The 21,095-nt window shown below is 35.8% G+C and overlaps 5 protein-coding genes across 10 annotated transcripts; 3 read left to right on the forward strand and 2 right to left on the reverse strand.

The window, feature by feature from the left end:
* Positions 1-240: 240 nt before the first annotated feature.
* LOC145222155 (uncharacterized) lies at positions 241-4,737 on the forward strand. The gene is made up of 5 exons (XM_080088199.1): positions 241-332; positions 1,227-1,390; positions 1,960-2,095; positions 2,988-3,291; positions 4,457-4,737. Exons 1-5 carry the CDS (start codon positions 263-265, stop codon positions 4,470-4,472), a joined length of 690 nt encoding a protein of 229 aa, XP_079944325.1. The 5' UTR covers positions 241-262; the 3' UTR covers positions 4,473-4,737.
* A 2,207-nt stretch (positions 4,738-6,944) lies between these two features.
* On the forward strand, positions 6,945-10,048 carry LOC145222152 (uncharacterized). Of its 2 annotated transcripts, none has more exons than XM_080088196.1 (5): positions 6,945-7,064; positions 7,340-7,503; positions 8,132-8,267; positions 8,873-9,179; positions 9,807-10,048. In XM_080088196.1, the coding sequence occupies exons 1-5, from the start codon at positions 6,989-6,991 to the stop codon at positions 9,823-9,825; spliced, it is 702 nt and encodes a 233-aa protein (XP_079944322.1). In that variant the 5' UTR covers positions 6,945-6,988; the 3' UTR covers positions 9,826-10,048. The 2 variants fall into 2 exon arrangements, with proteins under 2 accessions (XP_079944322.1, XP_079944323.1); XM_080088197.1 differs by lacking the exon at positions 6,945-7,064 and adding an exon at positions 7,160-7,224.
* Positions 9,911-12,915, reverse strand: LOC145222154 (kelch-like protein 12). Its single transcript, XM_080088198.1, has 8 exons — positions 12,746-12,915; positions 12,578-12,639; positions 12,044-12,104; positions 11,581-11,704; positions 11,168-11,321; positions 10,678-10,913; positions 10,450-10,617; positions 9,911-10,302 (listed from the first exon to the last, which is right to left on the reverse strand). Exons 4-8 carry the CDS (start codon positions 11,614-11,616, stop codon positions 10,195-10,197), a joined length of 702 nt encoding a protein of 233 aa, XP_079944324.1. The 5' UTR covers positions 11,617-11,704; positions 12,044-12,104; positions 12,578-12,639; positions 12,746-12,915; the 3' UTR covers positions 9,911-10,194.
* A 555-nt stretch (positions 12,916-13,470) lies between these two features.
* Positions 13,471-17,341, forward strand: LOC145222161 (uncharacterized). 4 transcript variants are annotated; one of them, XM_080088207.1, is made up of 4 exons: positions 13,471-13,535; positions 14,804-14,943; positions 15,442-15,748; positions 16,459-17,341. In XM_080088207.1, exons 2-4 carry the CDS (start codon positions 14,856-14,858, stop codon positions 16,481-16,483), a joined length of 420 nt encoding a protein of 139 aa, XP_079944333.1. In that variant the 5' UTR covers positions 13,471-13,535; positions 14,804-14,855; the 3' UTR covers positions 16,484-17,341. The 4 variants fall into 4 exon arrangements, with proteins under 4 accessions (XP_079944333.1, XP_079944335.1, XP_079944332.1 ...); XM_080088209.1 differs by lacking the exon at positions 13,471-13,535 and adding an exon at positions 13,621-13,815; XM_080088206.1 differs by lacking the exon at positions 13,471-13,535 and adding an exon at positions 13,883-14,492.
* Positions 16,835-19,918, reverse strand: LOC145222151 (kelch-like protein 17). 2 transcript variants are annotated; one of them, XM_080088195.1, is made up of 8 exons: positions 19,820-19,918; positions 19,373-19,475; positions 19,126-19,192; positions 18,947-19,070; positions 18,526-18,679; positions 17,736-17,830; positions 17,490-17,672; positions 16,835-17,127 (listed from the first exon to the last, which is right to left on the reverse strand). In XM_080088195.1, the coding sequence occupies exons 3-8, from the start codon at positions 19,185-19,187 to the stop codon at positions 17,020-17,022; spliced, it is 726 nt and encodes a 241-aa protein (XP_079944321.1). In that variant the 5' UTR covers positions 19,188-19,192; positions 19,373-19,475; positions 19,820-19,918; the 3' UTR covers positions 16,835-17,019. The 2 variants fall into 2 exon arrangements, with proteins under 2 accessions (XP_079944321.1, XP_079944320.1); XM_080088194.1 differs by having other exon boundaries at positions 17,736-17,971.
* Between the last annotated feature and the right edge of the window lie 1,177 nt (positions 19,919-21,095).

Below are 21,095 nucleotides of genomic sequence, written 5' to 3' on the forward strand. Positions count from 1 at the left end.
ATATAGTTGCTGGGATTCATTTTGTTTGGGAACTAACGAGTTTAAAACAGCACAAAACGATTGATTTCTTTTCATAGTAACAGGATTATAGGCACACGTGAAAGATATTTGTTAAATTGTGTGTAACTTTTTATACCGGTAATAGTTTGATTTGTCGTGTTTGTTTGAATGAAGTTCGCTTACAACCCGCTATATGTGGCTGATTAAAATCTAATTTTGGATTTTTATTAGGTGTACTTGACTTTATTTTGTAAAAGTTGAAATGAATTCGTTTGGAATCATTTTCGTGTGTTTTGTGATTGGAGTCGCATCGGAAACTTATCATTATCCAGGTAAGTGGCTTGTTTAGTGTTTAAGCAGTAAGTAGCAATTAATAAGCCGTAGAACGGAAAAATTGTGCGCTGAAAAATGTTACCCGCTTCGGTAGATATCTATTTATTACAAAAGTTTTGACAATTTTATCTGGTCGATCATGTAGTTGACAGCATAAATAAGTGGTTCCCAAACTGTGGGCCATGGCCCAGTGCTAGGGCACCAAGACATTTTCAATGGGCCACAGAGCCATTTGAACAGATTCTACTGTTTTGTTATACAGTAGATATTATGCGCTTTGTTTTGAAAAACATAATATTTGCAAATAATTCCGAATCTTGTAGCCAAATTTCAGGAGCATGTATCTCATTAAAAATAAATTGCTAGAAACCATTTCGCCTGTTTTTAAATTATTTATTTTTTATGCCCAAATTTATAGTACGTGGTGAGCCACGAATCGCTATTAAATAGACATTTGGGCCACAGACCAAAAAAGTGTGGGAGCCCCTGGCATAAATAAAGTCATTCTCGCGTAAATTGTTAGGTTTGCAAAACTAAAATGTGGGCAATTAACTTAGCCTACATGTTAACAGTGTGGCGTAGGACCATGAAACATAAAAAAGCCTTTATTGGGTTCATTTTTATCCTCGGTGGGCGGAAACGCCTGAATGTGTTATGCTCACAATGAGTCCGCCGTCGAGCTGCCTGTTTTATCACAAGTCAGCTGAATCGTTTCTTACATTTTATTTCAGTTCTTTTCGATGTTGGAGCAGTGCCGCTTATAAGTTTTTCACGAAAACAAGTGACCGAGGCGGGATTAGAACCCATAACTGTACGCTAACCAGTTGGCCATCTTGGCGTCTCTACGTGGCTCCACGTGTTTTTGGCCTGTTTAAACAACAATATTGTTTTAGTGACGTACAAGAGCTTGGGCTGTTGGAAGGATGGAAAACTTCGCACAATTACGTCACTGGAGGGGCATCCCCAACTGCGTGAACCGCACCATAGAAGGGAATTAGCAATTCAGAAATGTGGAGGGCTCGCCAGTCAGCTCGGTTATGACATGTTTGCTATACAGGTGACGATCATATTATCTCATCTTAAAGATTAAATAGACTAAACCTGTTTGTTACTTTTTATGTTATTTCATGCCGTTTTTTAGCAATCTTTAATTGCACTAGTTTGCCTTGAAGAACTAGCTAACACCAAAACCGAATTTATTTTTTGAAAAGCGACTTGTTTTTGTTGTATGTGCAGCGGTTTCCCTTGTAGCACATCTAACAAACATTAACACCTCTTGCGACAGAGGCTTCTGTAAAAAATCCGTAAAAAATATATTTTAATTTGATAATTAAGCAAATAATTACGAAATAAAATAAATGAAGATACTAAATAAAGTGGCTTAGCTTTCTTTTTCACCAATTTCGCCAAACTTAAAAATTATTTATTCGGATACACATTCGACATTCATTTGGGCTTGGCATTTTATTTTTATTGTAACCAGAAGATATATGTTTTAAACTCTTACCCCTACCCCCTCACATAAAATGCACATTTTTGCTTATTGCGCTGACGCACAGTTTTTAAAACATTCCATAAAGGACTATCTATTGTCGGCTGCATGAATTGATTTTTATACATGTGTAGGATGGGGGTATGTGCATGGCGTCCAAGTCGGCTCGTAAAACCTACCGCATGTACGGGCAAAGTGAGATGTGTCGGCCGGATGGAAAGGGCGGAAAGTCGGCGAATCAAGTCTACGAACTCGATGTCGTTTCCAAAAGTAAGCTGAACGACAGATAAGTCTATTGCCTGTATAAACGTCTATAATAATTCATGGGCCAAAACAGCAGCAGTTCTATTCCTGATGTGCTTTATTTTTTCATGTTTTGGATTATTCATTCCACCTGGTTAATTTTATTGTCATTGTGGTTTGGGCCTAAACCCAGTGCCGGATTAAGAGTCTGCTGGCCTGTAGGCATATTTTACAAGTGGCACGAAAATCAGGTTTGCCAACTAAAAAATTAGAATTATCAGTGTTTCCAAATCATTGTCACAAAGATCGTTGTTGCAACTATAACACAGGGTACCGTGCAAAAACTTGGTGATGTGCCTAACTAAATAACAACTTTGCGCGTTTTGGCGATTGAAAACGCGTTAACTAGTTTTTGGAGGTCAATCTTACGGAGTGGATCGCTTTCAATACACAAAATAATTATTTTGAAAATATGACAAATTTCTACTGATTTTAAAGTGGCCTGGATTTTTGACTGGCCTGTAGGCACGTGCCTACTTTGCCTAATGGTTAATCCAGCACTGCCTAAACCTCCTTGGTTGACGAGTTATAGCCAGTGGTGGGATTCAAATTTTGTGCCAGCCGGTTCTATCAGAAAAGTCATATTTTGCAGCCGGTTCGGTTACAAAAAGTCCATTGACAGTAACCGGTAATGCTAACCGGTTCGCTGATCTCATCAAATTTCTCGAGACGGTTCTAAGAACCGGTGCGAACCGGCTGAATCCCACCGCTGGTCATAGCTCTTTGAAATGGGTTTGTTGGGTAATACAACGTGTATAATCGTTTATTGTAGCAATAAAAACTTGAAATTAATTGCTCTGTTTGACTTGTGGCTTAAGTAATTACTCCGCTAGACTAACATTGGTGAAATTATGTTTAGTTACAACAAAACGCCTCGGCTGTTGGCGGGAAAACACCCCACGGGCAATCCCCACACTTGAGAAGCTGCACCCTGTCCTTGACGGCGATTACGTCACAAGGAAGCAAGCGTTCGAGAAGTGTCTCGTAGCAGCCGTAAACCGCGGTCACCACGTAATGGCGCTGCAGGATGACGGTATGTGTGCGTCATCATCGGATGGACTGACGAGTTACGACAAACATGGGGAAAGTGACGGATGTGGTGAAAATGGAAAGGGGGGATTGGATTCGATTGAAGTTTATCAACTCAAATATGATTGGACCAAGTGAGTTCGTTTAATGGTTTGCTGCCGAAAAAATGAATGAATAATACAGCGGGCACAGAGGCGAAAATGTATAAACACCGCGGGATACGATGAAAAATAATTACATTAGGACAAAGGCTTTCCGTGAAGAGTTGCGCGTGCTACAAAATGACAGGGCGTAACTAATGTCCGATATTTGATGGGGAAGTCGGACGCAAAATGTCGCGGAAAACTGGACTCAGGCTTTTTGCCATCGTTACGGTTTAAAACATTTGAATTAAAATTTATTAGGCAACTTTCGAAGACCAATCTTTTCGACCAATTCGGTTCTTGTTTCAAAATTTGGGCATCGTTCCAATTAATGCGGTGATCACATTCCAAAACGTGTTCGCATAAGGCGGACTTGTTGACGTCCATGTTTTTGACTGCCACTTTGTGTTCCTTGAGGCGTGAATTTAGATTTCGCTTAGTTTGGCCAATGTATACCATATTACAGTCACGACAAGGCACCTGGTAAACAACTCCTGTACGAGGTATTGTGGAATAAGAAATTTCATTTTCCAATGTCGCATTTCAAGGAAAATGGAATTACGGTTTAGCCCAAGCGCAGCAGTTTTGTGCACTGATGTCATCGAGGTAAAGAAATGGCCATGGCTATAATAGTCCCTTCCCCATAAACATTTCGCTTTAATCGCAAAGCATCGTGTTAATAACAACGGCATTCAAACTAAACTGAAAATAACTTTGATTATTGGTTTCAAATCTATATTTATATTTGTTTCAAAATGTTGTAAATATGTGTTTATAGGTGTTAACAGTACACTTTCAAGCAGTGGTTTTTAACATTTTCCATTGGCGGCCTTCATTTGTGCTGAGTTTTGCAACCGCTTTCGTATTTCCAACACATAAGCTCCCTTGTTCGCTTGGCTCTAAACCTCGCCTTTAACGAAATACAGTTCTACCATTTTATTCAGATACTGCATAAGTAAATTTGCTTTCACGTGTTAACAACTAAATTTTTAATTTAAAGCGATAGTTTGATAGATGATAAATAAGTGCAAATGACAGTTGAATTGTGAATTATATTTCAACATTCCGGCTAATGTAGTAAAAAATGCGTTTACGTGTTAACAACACACTTTACGAAACAGACAAAAGTTCTAACAAGCATTTTTATCTTCTTTAGATACTACATGATATAAGGCTGCATAAAGCTTGCAGCAGTTCGACGACTTGAACCTTTTCAACGGCGACCCTATCTTTGTTACGTAATGTTGAACTATCAGTGCAGCTATTCCCATCATTCATATGTTCTCAATATAACAATGGCGATGAATTTCGTGTATGCTGATGCCGTTCAACTTAAATGCAATTAAATGACCTTTTGATGTTGACATGTTAGATGTATTTGTGTCGCAAGCGATAATATTTCCGTTGTGTCTTTTTGTGAATAAAGCTCCTCTGTAATTGGTGTTTTTGTTGTTTTGCTTGAAGTTTTGTTTTTATTTGAAAACGTTTTGGAATGGGGTAACTCTGTGGATTCTTGGCAGCAAGCAAATGATTTTCTTAAAGCAGGACAAAATGTATTGAAAGCCGGTATAAAAAATTCTGAATAAACAAGTGTTTTTAATAATTTTAAACAATTTTACTGTTAAAAGAACTAAGTAAAATTACTGCTAGCTAATTTAAAGCCACCAATGTCAAAAAATACAAGTGACCTGAGTTTGAAAGCTTCGATTTAGTATGATTGTCGTTGCCATGTGTTAGGTCAGGGGTCGGCAACCTACGGCCCGCGGGCCACATCCGGCCCGCCAAGCAAAATTATCTGGCCCGCGACTCTTTAGAAACTTCAAAATCACAATTGTTTTTCTAGCAAAAAACAAACAACGATGTGATTCAAGCTCCCTAATTAGCGGTGGGTCGCAAATACTTTGTACTATACAACCGGCGAAAAGTGGTCCAACGCCCCTCGATCCAAATTACAGAAATCAACAACCTAACAACAAATGCTAAAATCACCTCGGTGCTCTCAGTTCAACATAATACTTTATTCGAATTCAGCAATCTAAACTTTTGCTGGCATGGTCGTGACTGTTTTTTTATTTATTGTCGTGGTGGGCAGTTTTATCGCCTAAATCGAGTTTAGGAATTAAGGTACCGGTAATTTCGCCGGATCGTATTTCAATTTTCTTTCATTTTTGCCATGTCGACTGCTTTGCCAAATACCGGGACAACCCAATCAAAATAAGCTGCTTTCGGGAGTTCCAACACCATGACTAGAATTAAACGCAATTTAATGAGAAAAAAGAATACGGCCCGCCGCGACTTGGCAAATCTCAGTTTTGGCCCGCTGCATGCAAAAGGTTGCCGACCCCTGTGTTAGGCGCTTGTTGTTTTTAACGGAAGACCCATTATATTTTATGAACTAATCAAACGCAATCAACCTAACTTAACACTTCTCGGCTGCACCGCCTTATTAGATTCATAATTTATTTAAATGAGGCGTTTATACCAGGGGCGTGCAACATGCGACTCGCGGACCAGAGCACGGCTCACGACAGCTATTTACGTCGGCCCGCGCTAGTAGTTAATTGTTTTATACGTTACAAGGGCGCAAACCGCAGCTTGGGAACCACTACAATAAATTGGGAACCACTACAACAAATCCCTCAGGGGGCGCAAACCGCAGCTTGGGAACCACTACAATAAATATTTTTTGATCAAAATGTGTGTGTCGGTTTAATGACTGCATCATTTAAATGTAAATTGTGGCCCATGTATACTGCGATAAACAGTTGCATGCCCCTGGTTTATATTCCAAATGTGTTTACCATGGAATATAAGAACGCCTAAAAACAAATGTATACACACAAAGTAGGCTACGAATTAATCCAACGCACTGCAATATTAAATCTACCTATTACAACCTGCGTTAAGGTTACAGACCCTGGTTTTAGCGTAACTCTTGCATGTCACACATAGCGATAGTTAATGTGGAAGCGTGAAAGGTGGTGGAACCCAGATGGGGTTCGATGCAAATTTTGACATTTCCGCAACATATACTGTTTTATTGGCGACTGTTTGTTCATAAACGACACAGTAAAGTTGTGTTAAACAAAGAAATTATAGTTTCAGTTTACATCATCAAGTCCAGAATATATTGTAGTCTAAAAATACTGACCCTACAAAACTATTAGTTTAAAGTTTAACCTACAACCGCCAGTTGTTTCTAAACAATATTAGGTGTTTGTATGAATAAAATTGTATTAGCTCGAAGTTTTTGTATAAATGTAATTGTTGTAATAGTTTAAAAACAACTTTTTTGAGACTAACCGAACGACGCGGCAATATTGCCATATGACGTAAGAAAACCCTAAGTTACGAAATACCAAATCTGTTTTGTGAATATCATTACCTTTTAGATAGCACGAACCGTTCTATCCCTTTCAGTCTTGCAATGCAGTTCGTGTGGTCAGTTATATTAGAACAAAACGCTGTTTTTGTTGACATTGGTGTGTGTTTTCGAGTTTTTCGTTTGAGAAAAAGGCCGTTCTTTTCACTGTTGCAATATAGAAACTAAATTAGAATTTAATATTGAAGTTATTGGTAAAAGGTATGAAAAGCAATTGTAGTTTTAATTCGTTTGCGTTATGGCATACAGTTTATAGACCCACAATTTGATACTCAATAAAAATAAATTAAAATTGTCAAGAAAAAAATGAAGGTACCGGTAGTGGCTATTTTGCTTTTGTGTGTTCTTCATTGTGTTACGTCAAAGAAATCATTTTATTCAAGTAAGTTTAGAATTTGTTTTTTCCCTTTTATTGCTGATTATTTGCGTTAAAAAGCGTGATGTTTGGGTTAATATCTTACATATTCATTGCTATAAAGTTTCTAATACATTTAGTTTTACTAATATCACTGTACTAGATGTTCTGATTGCATTGTATCAACGTAAGTACAGATAATAGTTCACTATTATTTGTGGTATTTTACGAAATATAACTTTATTTTATTTGAATAAGTTGTTTCAAAAGCAGACAGTAATGCGTTGTGCATATTTTTTTAGCTTTGTATGATGATCTTGGTTGTTGGAACGACACAAACGAACGAGCTATTCCCACAGCAGAGGGACATCCCCTATTGCGAGACCCCTGTCATTTGAGACTTGACCCCGTTGACAAATGTGCGAGAGTTGCCCATATACTCGGATATAGCGTGTTTGCTGTGCAGGTATTTAAAGTTGTATTTAAAAGGGATTGATTGTTGGTGTGCTATACTGGTTAAGTGAATAAAAATTAGCTTGGACTTGTTCTGACCCTTAGGGTGGACTATTCTTAACACTCTGACTCTTAAAATAAACAAACTAGTTGCTGAACAAATTAGACCTATATGATGCCAAACACTACAGTTAAGTTCCCAAGTTTCGACATAGCAACAGCCATACTTGCAATTGAACACACAGCACAAATACTGTAATCTGATATTCTATGTCTAGTACTTTGCTATGCACTGATTTTAAGTTTAAAAAACGAGACAGTCTAGCAATTAAGACAGTCCATGACCGGTGCAGTAATTAGTAAAACTGGTTTTGTTCAATTAGAAACCGTTAATTTGACTAAGACAAATAAAATATGCCACTATTATTGCATGCGATTAAATGTTTGAATTTGAAGTCCAAAGTCTGATACAGACTTCATGTTACATAATTTTACATGAATATGTCTTAGTGTTGATATACCATGCTACAAATTGCTTCACACAAAAGTGTGTGGTGATGTGAAAAAAAACTTTTGTGTAAAGCACGTTTAATAAGCAGTTCAATCTGTTTATAAACATGAATTTATTTTCCCATTGTTAGGCTGGTGGATGGTGTTACACATCGAAGAATGCTCTGACAACATACAGAAGATATGGACCTTCCACTGCATGTCTGTCAGATGGAAAAGGTGGCCCTCTTGCAAATCAAGTCTACCAGATTTATAAAGTTGCAAAAGGTACGCTGTATTTTTTTATGCGACACATGATTAAGTTGCTTGGTGAAATAAAATGTAGCACCATAGGGCTAAAATGTTTGCCAAGCAGGAAATATCTGCAAAATGCATTGTGAGACAATGTTCAAGTTTTTAAGTGTTTTTTTGTTGTTTGTTTATCATGTCATGTTTTTACCACTGAATTAACTAGGGATGGGCTCAAACTGCAAATTTCTGTTTGATTAAGCATCAAGCATCTCATGTTAATGATTGATACTCGGCTGTGTACACTCTGTGCATTGTGCCATCGCAAACATTCCCAACTCCACGCTAGTTTTGTAATTTTCCTCTATCTAATCATTAGATTCTAATGCATTAAAAAACAGTAATTTTTGTTCTTGGACACCCTTTCGAACACATGTGTCTTATTTTAGCAAGCCATGAATATGCAAATTTACTGCTCAGGTCAGTTTGTGCAACTGCTCGGCCGAACAGCATGCTTGGTACCAAGTACTCTGGTTCTGGCTCTGCTTGGCCCATCCTTAACGAATAACAGTATTTTATTTCTGCCCAAAACATTGGAGTGGACACTTTGTTATCTTCAGTCACTAACATGCATTTTTTTCAAGTTGAAACTTATGATATGGGATGTTGGAGGGACACCCCTGACCGGGCAATCCCCTCACTTGAGAACTTGGAAAACCTTCTGGTCGGTGATTACAAGAACCGCACAAATGCTATCGGCAAGTGTGTGGAGGCTGGTGCACATCGTGGATACAGAGTAGTGGCTCTACAAGATGGGGGGATGTGTTCTGGTGCCAAAGATGCACACAGAACTTACCAAAAACATGGCAAGTGTTCTGAGGCCTGTAAACCAGATGGCAAAGGTGGTCTTTGGGCAAACCAAGTATATGAGCTCGACTTCCAATGGATTAAGTGAGTAAAAAATGAACTTTTATAGCACACAATTTTTTAATGAGTGGTACCTAATGGCATTCAAACCAAAATCTTTTGAGATTTTGCAGTCTTACAAAGCACATTAGCATTAAGTAACACCTAAAAATATGTTTTTTTTGTAAAGATAATACTTAACCTATTAAGTTAGAGAAAGTTATACTTTCTAGCTTGTAAGGTCCCAAAAGGTCTAACATACTCACATAAAAAAATGATGTGAAATCATAGCAGTCAAGCTGGTATCCCATGTATTACCAAAAATGGCAAGGCATAGTCAACATTGAGCACAAGGCAATTTTTATGACACCCACTTACACACAAAATTTTGGCCGGTGATGACACTACTATTTGAATAAAAGAAGTAAACTAAAAGTTTGCTTAACCCTGGGGTTTTAAACGCAAGCTACAATTTTCGTTGGTTTAATGCTATAATACAACACACCCGCCACATTGTAGTTCATGTATCATTGTGCATGATGAGTGATGACTAGTCTGACTGAATACTTTCAAGTTGTACGCAGTAATGAATATGTGTTTATCTTAGTTGATGTATTTTTGATTAATTGAAACCATTTTATTCCGAAACTTACTATTGTTGTGTTTTTGCAGACATGAAAATGGGAACTGAACTGGGATTTGCTTGCACCTGGTTGTTTAATATTCTAAAAAACACACAAAATATACAAAAACAATAACCTTTTAAACACCAAAGCAACAGTTTGTGAAGTTGTGTATTTTTCAAAAAGTTGGAGCTAAATTTGTAATGTTTGCTTTCTTGTAAAAGGTTGCACAGTATTTTTTTGTAAAAATGTTATTCTGTTTTGAAGCAAATATAAAACAGCTGTATTCAAGTTTTGGTATTTAAACTGTACAACAGAAAGTGCATATCTAGTAAGCAAAATTAAACTGATACAAAACAAAGACAAAACACTGAATTAAAATAGGATAAAAGTCAAAACTTTATAAACAACCACAGTGTTGCTGTCACTAGGTGTTGCTACTTGCGTCTTGAATAGGATTTTTTTATTTTTTCTGTTTCAAGAACTTCTTCAGCAATTCTTATGATGGCTTTGCGAACAGTCTCATGATAATCCAGCAAAATATCCTAAAAAATCAAAGTATAAAAACAACAACAAACAACCTAACAGAACATTTACTATCAGTAATGGAGTATTTTTCAAAGTAATTTAGATATTAATAAAATATGTGTTTTGTTGCATTTCTTTAAATGTAAAAAGAAAACAAAACTTACCTGGTCATGAACTGCTTGTGAAAGAAATGTTTTGCTAATTTTCTTCAAATTCAACATAGAAAACAGCTCAGGAAAATAGTCTTTACGTTTCTCTTTGTCATGTTTCACCCAAGCTGTTATTAATTTGTAAACATCTTCTTCGTTTTGACTACCATCAATAACCCTTGCCTCTTAACAAAATGGAATTTAAATAAAATGTTGTAAAGTTTCTTTACACACACAACTTACAAAAAAACTCCTGTATGTGTTTGTATTCTTAAGCAGAATAATCTGTTTAAGTTCTGAAAGATTAAGAACAAAAAATTTTGGATCTTGGGTGACCTCTGCCAAATTTTTGTTGATAAATGTTTCAATTTCTCTCTGCAGATAATCCTCATGATATTTTGTAGCAGAAATCCAAATTTTTATTGCATTCTTAGGATTTTTTTTGTCCAGAAGAAAGACAGAACAGTTTTTTTTTAGATCTGTAAACAACAAAAACATTTCCAGCTTTCTTTTGTGCTAGAGTTTTTAGCCTTGTACTCACACACATGTAATAAAGTTTCTTGTTTTCCTCACCTATACATGTATGATTTATTTATTACCAGTCTAGTTAAAGCACATTCAACAAACCTAAACCCATCATGATTGCTATTGTTTTGTGATTTAGGTTGTCCACCTATATACAGTCATTTGTTGTTTAGTGCAATCAGGCCATCATAAACCCAACACAACTTACGAGGAATTATGAGATAATCAGCTGCATGCAGAACTTGATAAACATTCTCAGCATCCAGTGTGATTTTGCTGGTGTAAATAAAATCAAGAATCAACTTTAGTGTATCAGCTGAAATTTCAGTGAGCTTAATTGTCTCTTCATATTTTTCTTTCATCTGAAAAGTATTCAACCATAAAAATATTTAAAGATATGATTTTGTTTGCAAATAAGTAGCAATGTAACGGTTATTTTATTCAATAACCAATCAGTCATAGCATGGGCTTGCCACAACGATGAAATACCTATTTGAGAAAGTGATCTTAAAGCTTTATTTTTTTTGCCTGACACTGTGTGTCACAAAATACTGCTACACAGAAAAAAATAGATGTATTGAATTTTTAGACTTTACATATTGTCCTGTTTTAAACCATCACCTCAACATTAAAGAGTTTGTCAAAAAATTCTGACATAGAGCCAAGGACATTTTTGTGGACTTCAAACTTTTCTTCTTCTGTCTCCAACACTGCATCACAGTATCTTTTGTCACCCAGGCGAAACCTTTAAAAACATTCTTTTAAATCGCTTGAAATAACAGAAAAAAATGTTACTGCATACAGTACACACTGTTCCGACCCACAAGGTCTCATCAGTGCAGCTGGTAATGAGATATCGGTCATTTTGGCTCATGTAGCCATCTAACGGCACTCCAGTTTGTTGGGAGTAACAGGGTAAAAGCCCATAAACCAGAGAGGGAACTGGCTCACAATGGATGACTACACTAGCCAATGCGGCCAATCTCTCATCACCAGCTGCACTGATAAAACCATAGACATCGAAACAGTGTGCACTGTATGCAGCTTATCATTTATTAGCTCAATGCTTTTACAAAATTATTACTGGTTGAGTTTGTTTGTTAGTTCCGGTGATAGATTGTTCTCAAATGATCTGGAGCTTTGACCTGCAGAAACAAATTAACAAGTAAGTTAAAACAATGCGTAAGGTCATAAGCAGCATTTGTTTAATCCTGATATGTTTGATTGATTACTAGTTTGATTTAAAAAAGAACAAACTTGCATGTGTATCTTAATTTTTACTGTTGCTGTAAATATTAGCGAAAACAGCCAAACTTGTTTCGTACGGTTTAACCTGATGTGAATGTGTGACAATTAAAGTTTGGGCATTAGCATTTTTCATTACACTTTTTAGATTTGCGTTTAGTGTCAATTTTTGTTAATAATGCTTCTTTCCATTTGTTATTCTTTGTCACTCTCAACAATACCTCTTATTCAAAGTTAGCATGCAGCCCATGACAAATAGTTTGCCTTGTTGCAGCCTTGTACTGTTTTAAGTTGTGGTTTAATCTATTCTGCAGCTGAAATTGTTTATTTTAAAAAAATTCAACTGGATTTACAAAGAGTCAATTAAACCTACTTGTTCATTCGTTGCTGTAACATTGGATGAATTGCCATTGTCAGACATAGTTTTTCGATAACCTAAAATTAGACATGTTATATAGACGTGTTTTTTAAATTCTAATTTCAAAAATTTCAAAACTCCTTAATAGGCATAGAGTGTAAAACTAAAATTCTGCATACTAACACTAAATCATTAAACACTTCATGGTTTTCACTGGACTTCTGTTTTTTCAAAGTCTGTAAAAAATATGCCACTTGCATCCTAAATCAGAACTTAATGTCAAATCAAAAAAATCACAATTTACTACAAAAAAAAAACTGTTCACATGATCACGAGACAGCTCAAAAAGCAAAAAACATGACCATGGGCTAGTCGCTTTTGAAAACAGGAACTAATTGGTAAAAGTTTGGATTCGTTTGAGGGGTTTCCCATGTTTACACAAGTTTTGTGAAGTATGATTAAAAGAATAATTTGATTTATGTGCAGAAGTTGTATTATTTCTGTAGTTTTTTACTATTGAAATTTGCCGTTTTATACAACACAATTACCGTATTTACTTGATTTCATAATACACTTTTCTGTTGTTACATAGTGTATAACTAGGTGCCCATATCTGTTAGTTACTTTGATAATTGTACCCAACAGAACGTATATCGACGTATAATCTGTACATGCATACAAGTTTGAACCATAAATCAATTAAAATGTTGGAGTGTAGAATGTAAAAAACAATATAAGCCGCGGCTTACAATCGAGTAAATACGGTACCAGACCATGAACTGTTGAAATTTTTAATTATTATAGGTGTGTTAGATGTGCTTGTTGAATTACATTTACTCATAGTAGATATTTATTGATAACCATTGGTTGTGGTATTTTGTTAAAACTAGCTTGATTTATTGTCTTAAAAGCAGGTAGTAATGTGTGTTCTTCAATGTGTTACGTCAAAGAAATTATTTTATGCAAGTACCAAGTAAGTTTTGAGTTTTGTTGTTTCTTTAATTGTTGTTGTTAAAAAGCGTGATGTTTGAAAAAAACTTGTGCGTAAATTAAATAGGCCAAAATCGTTCCGTTAACCACTGCGTGATAACAGGGAGTCGTTATCTCAAAGACACGAGCCTTCAATCTTTTGTATTCGCTTGTTATCTAATCGCCAATTGTGACGTAACAAGGGTTTAATAAGGAGTTTTATGCACTAACAATCGGAAAGTTACGTTCCGGCTAGGACGCTGGTAGCAGTTTCTTGCTAAGTGGTAACTACACTAAGTCCAACATATCAAACTGTTTTTGCATTTAAACAATGTAAAAGTGTTAAAAACGTGTAATGTTGTGTTGCTTTGATACGCCAAACACGTAATAGTTTGTCAAAAACATTAGATCGATGTAAATCGAGTTATGTTATTAGGGTAATTTGTTACTTGCCAGGCACAATTTATGCCTTCTGCAGTTACCACCTTTAGTGCATTCGTGACTTTGCGCAACTTAACAGTAGGATTACCGCTTCAGCAAGAGATTTAGTTCTTTAGAAATTGGACCCTGTTTTTTTAAGCAACGATTTTGATTACCTGACAGTAACGCTTATTTTGCAGCTGCAGTTTGGCTGAGTAAGCTAGATAGCAGCGGCAAAATCAGAAAACTACAAAGCTTTCGCTAAAATTACCTGTTCTTCCTGTCAAATAGATGGGTAGAGAAACCGCCAATTTTGGAAAAAGTGCTTTGCCGCATAACGCGTCGTTTTGAACGACGTGTGACGTCATAATGATGTCATTAGGGATTCCCCCCCAAAAAATTGTTGGACCCCCCCTTTAAAAATTTCTGGATACACCTCTGGTCTTGCATGTGAACCTACATGTTGTGAATGCAGGACATGTTGGTCCTGCACGCTCAAGATCTCGTCGGGAACCGTCATGTTCTACAGACTGGTTCGAAAGTGTGTTGAGCCAGAGCATTGCCAAGCATCCTGTGAACTATTAATGTTGTTTGAATGCAGCATATCATTAACATAGATGCTGGTTAAATAGTCCCCCTCATAATTTCAGTGTGAAACATTTTACAGTGCTCCATAACATCATTGCAAAACTATTTTCTTTTTTCTTTTAGCTTTATTATTAACATATTATGAGTTGTAATATTAATGTTTATAACACTGTCTGTTTGATGTGGATAAAACCATTTTTGTGTAAAAACATTTGATGAACAGTTCAATCTGTTTATAAACATGAATTTATTTTCTATTATTAGGCAGGTGGGTGGTGTTACACATCAAAGAATGCTCTGACAACATACAGGAGATATGGGCCTTCCACTGCATGTCTGGCAGATGGAAAAGGGGGCCGGCCCTCTTGCAAATCAAGTCTACCAGATTTATAAAGTTGCAAAAGGTACGAAAAAAATGTTCGGCTTTTGTCATGTGACACATAGCCTCACAACAGCATTAAAATGTCTTTTTGCAGTTATGCCTAAATGCAAAATATTTTGTTAATTTGAAACCATCACAAATTAATGTAGTATTATTTGGAAAAATTATACACTAACACCATAACTCACTGTGACCCACATTTAGCTAATCTTCGATAGATGGCGCAAAGAGCACTTTTCCCTTTTAAAACAGTGTATATTAAAAATGCTCACGGTTAGGGCTATTAGGGTTGGGGGAAAGTATTAGCATTTAAAATTCAATAAAAGTAGCAAAATAACTTGGTTACTAATGTAAAATTTTCAAATATTACTTCCCGACCCAACCCCTCTTTAGCCGCTAAAAAAATAATTATGCTCTTTGCGCCACCTGTAGAAAATTAGCTAAATGTGGGTCTACTGTGAGGTATGGTGTTATTATCTCTACTGTTTCATGTTGAGTCACTAATGTGCATTTTTTTTAGTTGAAACTTATGATTTGGGATGTTGGCGGGACACCCCTGATCGGGCAATCCCCTCACTTGAGAACTTGGAAAACCTTTTGGTCGGTGATTATAAGAACCGCACAAACGCTATCGGCAAGTGTGTGGAGGCCGGTGCACACCGTGGATACAGAGTAGTCGCTCTACAAGATGGGGGAATGTGTTCTGGTGCCAAAGATGCACACAGAACGTACCAAAAACATGGCAAGTGTTCTGAGACATGTAAACCAGATGGAAAAGGTGGTCTTTGGGCGAACCAAGTGTATGAACTCGACTTCCAATGGATAAAGTGAGTAAAGTCCACTAGTTGTTGATAATCACAAACTATCAATGTGTGTGTGTGTCGCGATTTGCAAGTTTAGGGCTTTTACATATTTGACAAACACTTGTTAAATGTTCAAAAAGGCCTGTTTCCATGCTAACACTGTTTTAAACATGACTGTTACAGCAAGAATTTTACGCTGTATTTAGCCCATTGTGAGCTGCATGTCCACTGCAAAAATTACATTGGCATAAAATGCCCTAAAAGGAAAACAGTATTGAAACTTTATTAAAATGCTGGGTAGTCAAAAATATGAGCATGATAATAAAACTGTGAGCCGCCCTTGATTGCAAGCCAGGTGCGATGAAGTTAGATACTAATGTTTAATATCACTTATTTATGTTGCTACATTGTAAAACTATTAGTCAACAATTGATAGTCATGCTAATAATTGTACCCAGCAAAGCATATGTTGACATGCAAAGCCGATGTGCAAAATAATTTAAAATGTGAAATAAATAAAAAAGCATGGGTGTAAGAAATGATATCGGTATGACATAAAAATGTAGATGAACATAACTCGATATAACACCTTTTTTGTGATTTAACTAGCAGCAACAGTTTATATTTATAAGCAACCAATTACAATCCAATAAATTTGTGAACAAGGCCCTGAGCCTGGTTTCGTATAGATTAATAATAGAACCCAAAATCATTGTATTTTTTGACTTTTGCAGGCATGAAAACTGGGAACAAAACTAGATATTACTGGACTTCTGAACAGGTTTTGGCTTGCTCCTGTTTGGAGTACATATGCATCTCTGCTAACCACTTGTACATTAAACCACCAGTGCTCAAATGGAATATGTATAAAAGAAACATTTAAACAACAAAGTATTGAAGTCCAAAAAAATGTGCACAGTAAATGTGCTGTCTAATAATGGCCATTGGTTTTGTGAATAAAATAACAATCATGTAGACAGTCTGTGGCTATAACTTCGTGGAATTAATGACATCTAATTTGATTTTGAAATAAACAACATTATAAAATCAGGTCCAAATACATATTGGGCTCTTTTTAAAACGGAAACCATTTCTGCTATGAATGGAAAACAGTTTACACATTTTTTAATGTTTTTAAGCAGCTCTGAAAAGCACAAACATGCATATAAATTTAATACAATAAAAATCACCATGCCACACAATGAACGTTATCACAGGAACTTTATAGCAGTAATAAACACAGTATTGCTATGAAACTACCAAGGGCATTAACACTATTATGTTTTTTGTCTACTTTAAGTGCGTTTAAACCTAGACTTTTGATTTTTTTCTGCTTCAAGAACACCTTCAGCAATTCTTACAATAGCCTCACGAACCGTCTCGTGATAATCCAGCAAAATGTCCTAAACAAAAAATGCAAAATTTTAATCAGTGTAGGTACAACTATGTTTTTATAGTGGTTAGCTACACATTTTATTTTCTTGTGGGGTGAAAATGTGGTTGAACTTATGCTGCTTTTGTTTGGTAAAATTTGACACATATTTATATATATATACTGCTTTTGTTTGTATATACTGCCTTTGTTTTAAATTTGACATTACCGTCAGAAGTATTCCATTTTGGCTTAAATTGCTTGAGTTGAGTTAAAAGCCGGAAATAGCTGCGCAACGTTCAGACGTTAAAAAGCGCAACAAAGTTGAGGGTACAATTGGTGGAGAGATGGTAGACCGTACTTTAGGCAGATTAGTAAAATTTTGCTGTTTACCTGGTCATGAACTGCTTGTGAAAGAAATAAGTTGCTAATTTTCTTTAAATTCAACATAGAAAACAGCTCGGGAAAGTTGTCTTTACGTTTCTCTTTGTCATGTTTCACCCAAGCTGTGATTAACTTGTAAGCTTCCTCATCTTGTTTTTGCTCAGGAGAAGCAGACCACGTTAACCAGGATTGCTGGGTAAAAAGTTCCAATTTAAGTCACACATTTTTTGTGAATAACGTTGAACTATCACTTACCCATCTGGGTTTTACAAAAGCTGTATCTTTTAGCAAAACAATCTGTTTTAGTTCTTCAAGTTTGAGATCAAAAAAGTCCCGATCTTTTGTAACATCTGCGAGATTTTCAGATATAAAAGTTTCAATTTCTTTTCGCAGATCTTCTTCATTATATTTTACGGCAGAAATCCAAATTTTAATGGCATTTTGAGGATTTTTTATGTCCAAAAGAAAGTTGCAACAGTTTTTCTTTAGATCTGTAAATAGAAACCAGTCATATGCACTATAGGTTTTTTTATGCCAAAATATGCAGCTCAAGTATTGCCAGGACATGTATCACAAAGTATAAATCCTTTTGTCTCATTTTGTTACATTACTGAAACTATATGGTGCTTGGCATTTGTCTGCCAATAAACTGACTTTCTGTTTATATTGTCATAATTCCGGGGTCGACAACCTTTTGGGCGACGCATGCCAATTTACTTGTTATTTCCTTGTGGTAATGGGTTTGCATGCCAATGTTTTCCAAATAATAGTGGTTCGTGCCAGGAGATAACAATAATAAAAAGAAAGCAGAGTGTTTTGTACATGTAAGGCTGAATTTTACAACAATGGCATGATAAAAACTATCAACAAGCAGTTAAAAAGGTTAAAATGTTACTCCAATACAAACAAGCAAATCGGTTGGCGTACGATGAAAAACCACCTCATGCCAGAGGTTTGCCGACCCCTGTCCTAATCATTTATTTCCGGCTATGTGGTTACTGTAATGCAACTGCATCACAATGGTTTCTGTATCAACACAACTTACGAGGAATAATGAGATAATCAGCTGCATGCAGAACTTGATAAACATTCTCATCATCAAGTGTGATTTTGCTGGTGTAAATAAAATCAAGAACCAACTTCAGTGTATCCGATGAAATCTCGGTGATCTTGATTACCTCCTCATATTTTTCTTTCATCTGAAAAATAAGCAACTTTATTAAGACTTATTGTTTCAACAAATAGCTTAGTTTGCTGATAATTATTTTGTCAATAGATTTTTAGTTTTTTTACCACAAGAAATGTACTGAAAATAAGTGGCTGTGATAAATAAAAATACAAAGTTATATTTTGAATTAGAACAGAACTAAGGACTGTCAATCTATCAACTATTATCACAAAAACAATCCTGGATGCCACATCATGTGCCTGGCATTTAAGGTGCTTTAATTATTTAATTGTATCACCTCAACATTGAAAAGTTTGTCAAAATATTCCGACATTGAGCCAAGAACATTTTTGTGAACCTCAAATTTTTCTCCACCAGCTTCCAACACTACATCACAGTATTTTTTGCTGCCAAAGCGAAACCTTCAAAAACATTTTATTGATTAAAACATCAGAAAAATGTTGCGGAAAAACTTACTCATTAAGTTTGGTTGTTACTTCTGTTGAAAGGTTGCTCTCGAATGTTTTAGTGCTCTCCATTGAACCTGTAAGTATCATAACATGAAAACATACTGGTATAAGTTAGCAGAGAAAACACTGGTATAAGTTAGTACCAAAAAGGTGTAAGTTAGCAGTGAGTAAAACAGGAAAAGGCATTGCTTTTCTGATCATAATATCACTATCAACTTTACCAAAATTTTAATAATAATTAACTGATACTATACTTTGACTTGTCTTAATTTGCTCGTTTGTGAAAGTGCTGGTAGATAACTTGTTATTGTTGGACCTAGTCCAATATCGCACATACACGGATTTGGTGTTTAAAACCTGAAAAATGTACAAGTGGGGATGAATGTTTGGTATTTCACATCAGGATAGATGTGTATGAATAAGGAAATAAAACTAAAATGATTTTTTAATTATTACTGCCAAGGTAGTGGTGTATATAGAATACATCGTGTAGACGTTTCTGTACTGATGATGACAACAGAGATTGTCGAAACGTCTACACGATGTATTCTATATACACCACTACCTTGGCAGTAATGTTTATGATTAAACTACTTTTCAAGTCCGTGCATAGTGTTCCTAAATTTTTTAATTACATTTTCTAGTTTATTATCTTATGACAGCACAGACAGCACAAGTAGTGATAGTAGTGTAGTTCTTACCAATTGGATGATAGCGAGGGTCCAATTACTTTTGCAGTGCTAAAACGGACATATTCAAAATACACAATCTACAATTTAAATCGTGCATTCGCCAGTTTTTTTTTCTAAAATGCAAAATCAAACAATGCAATTGCAATTTTTGTAAACAATTTAGTCTATGTATAACAATGCAACTCAAATCTTAAACTATTAAACCGAAATGTACTTCAGTCAAATCATACATTACAAATATCAATTATGAGTCACCACGTATAAGTCAGACGAACCATACATCACGTATCACGTTTAGTGTGCACTAAAGTCTAAAAAAACACTTTGGTTGCACAAGTAACAAAACCTCTCAGCCCCGCTTTTTATTACCAGGTACAGCTGCTGCGTTTTTTTACCGTTGCCCTCCACTTGTTAGTATCATTTTAGCTTATTTTCAACCGCTAGGTTTTCGCAGCTGTGTCCTGTGTTTGTCGTGCCATTGTACCGTCATAACTTACTATGCTTGTCGCGTTCAAGTGCACGTGAACAAAATAAAATACGATACGATACGACAACAACCAACAAATGTTTAGGTTCTACTGGGAAAATCCCCTGTATACATACATGTTCGGTAAATGTGCGTTAATAGATTTCTATGTTTACTAGAGTTTTATAAATTATAGCGGTTTCTATCACAAAAGTCATATCTTTTAGCCGGTTATGTTACAAAAAGTCCATTGACAGTTCCCAGCAATGCTAACCGGTTCACTGGTCTCATCAAATTTCGCGAGACGGTTCTACAAAACCGATGCGAACCGACTGAATCCCACTACCGGTTATTTCCCCAAACCATCAGACAAAACGTGTTGTTACAAATCAGTAGTTTGGTAATAATCGAAGTTTGGTTTTTGTTACATTTGGTTGAACTGAGAAGGAAATAAGATGGTAAAATAGCTACATATGGTTTCGGTCTATGACTGTGGTCACTCACTATAGCAATTGTTATGTAACTGTGGTTTGTTGACAATGTTAGTTGCATGATCAAAATCAAGTTATCTGACGAAACTACATTGGACATTTTTTCTATATTTGCACTTAAAAGGTGCCATTTGCTGCCGCATTTTACAGTTAAAAGGGTATGTTTCAAATACAAAACGATATATTTTTCTTGACTGTATGGTAATGTAAAAGTACAATCACATGTATTTGTCAGCTATCATTTTAAAACAGTTGACATTTAGCATCGAAATGGAAGCGATATGTAATTTTGTTTTAAATATATTTGCAAGCTTTATTTTACAGATGA

Source organism: Phallusia mammillata, chromosome 4 (assembly GCF_965637545.1).
Source record: "Phallusia mammillata chromosome 4, kaPhaMamm4.hap1.1, whole genome shotgun sequence".
NCBI lineage: Eukaryota > Metazoa > Chordata > Ascidiacea > Phlebobranchia > Ascidiidae > Phallusia > Phallusia mammillata.

Bases quoted from the DNA above. Each gene is read 5' to 3' on its own strand.
- LOC145222155 (XM_080088199.1), top strand. From the start codon at position 263: ATGAATTCGTTTGGAATCATTTTCGTGTGTTTTGTGATTGGAGTCGCA. The intron at 333-1,226 runs GTAAGTGGCTTG...ATATTGTTTTAG, and splicing joins GGAAACTTATCATTATCCAG to TGACGTACAAGAGCTTGGGC. The intron at 2,096-2,987 runs GTAAGCTGAACG...AATTATGTTTAG, and splicing joins ACTCGATGTCGTTTCCAAAA to TTACAACAAAACGCCTCGGC.
- LOC145222152 (XM_080088196.1), top strand. From the start codon at position 6,989: ATGAAGGTACCGGTAGTGGCTATTTTGCTTTTGTGTGTTCTTCATTGT. The intron at 7,065-7,339 runs GTAAGTTTAGAA...ATATTTTTTTAG, and splicing joins AAAGAAATCATTTTATTCAA to CTTTGTATGATGATCTTGGT. The intron at 7,504-8,131 runs GTATTTAAAGTT...TCCCATTGTTAG, and splicing joins ATAGCGTGTTTGCTGTGCAG to GCTGGTGGATGGTGTTACAC.
- LOC145222154 (XM_080088198.1), bottom strand. From the start codon at position 11,616: ATGTCAGAATTTTTTGACAAACTCTTTAATGTTGAG. The intron at 11,322-11,580 runs GTGATGGTTTAA...AATACTTTTCAG, and splicing joins ACAAACTCTTTAATGTTGAG to ATGAAAGAAAAATATGAAGA. The intron at 10,914-11,167 runs GTAAGTTGTGTT...TGTTGTTTACAG, and splicing joins TGATTATCTCATAATTCCTC to ATCTAAAAAAAAACTGTTCT.
- LOC145222161 (XM_080088207.1), top strand. From the start codon at position 14,856: ATGGGCCTTCCACTGCATGTCTGGCAGATGGAAAAGGGGGCCGGCCCT. The intron at 14,944-15,441 runs GTACGAAAAAAA...CATTTTTTTTAG, and splicing joins GATTTATAAAGTTGCAAAAG to TTGAAACTTATGATTTGGGA. The intron at 15,749-16,458 runs GTGAGTAAAGTC...TGACTTTTGCAG, and splicing joins CTCGACTTCCAATGGATAAA to GCATGAAAACTGGGAACAAA.
- LOC145222151 (XM_080088194.1), bottom strand. From the start codon at position 19,187: ATGGAGAGCACTAAAACATTCGAGAGCAACCTTTCAACAGAAGTAACA. The intron at 19,071-19,125 runs GTAAGTTTTTCC...ATGTTTTTGAAG, and splicing joins GTAACAACCAAACTTAATGA to GTTTCGCTTTGGCAGCAAAA. The intron at 17,128-17,489 runs GTAAACAGCAAA...TTTTTTGTTTAG, and splicing joins CACAAGCAGTTCATGACCAG to GACATTTTGCTGGATTATCA.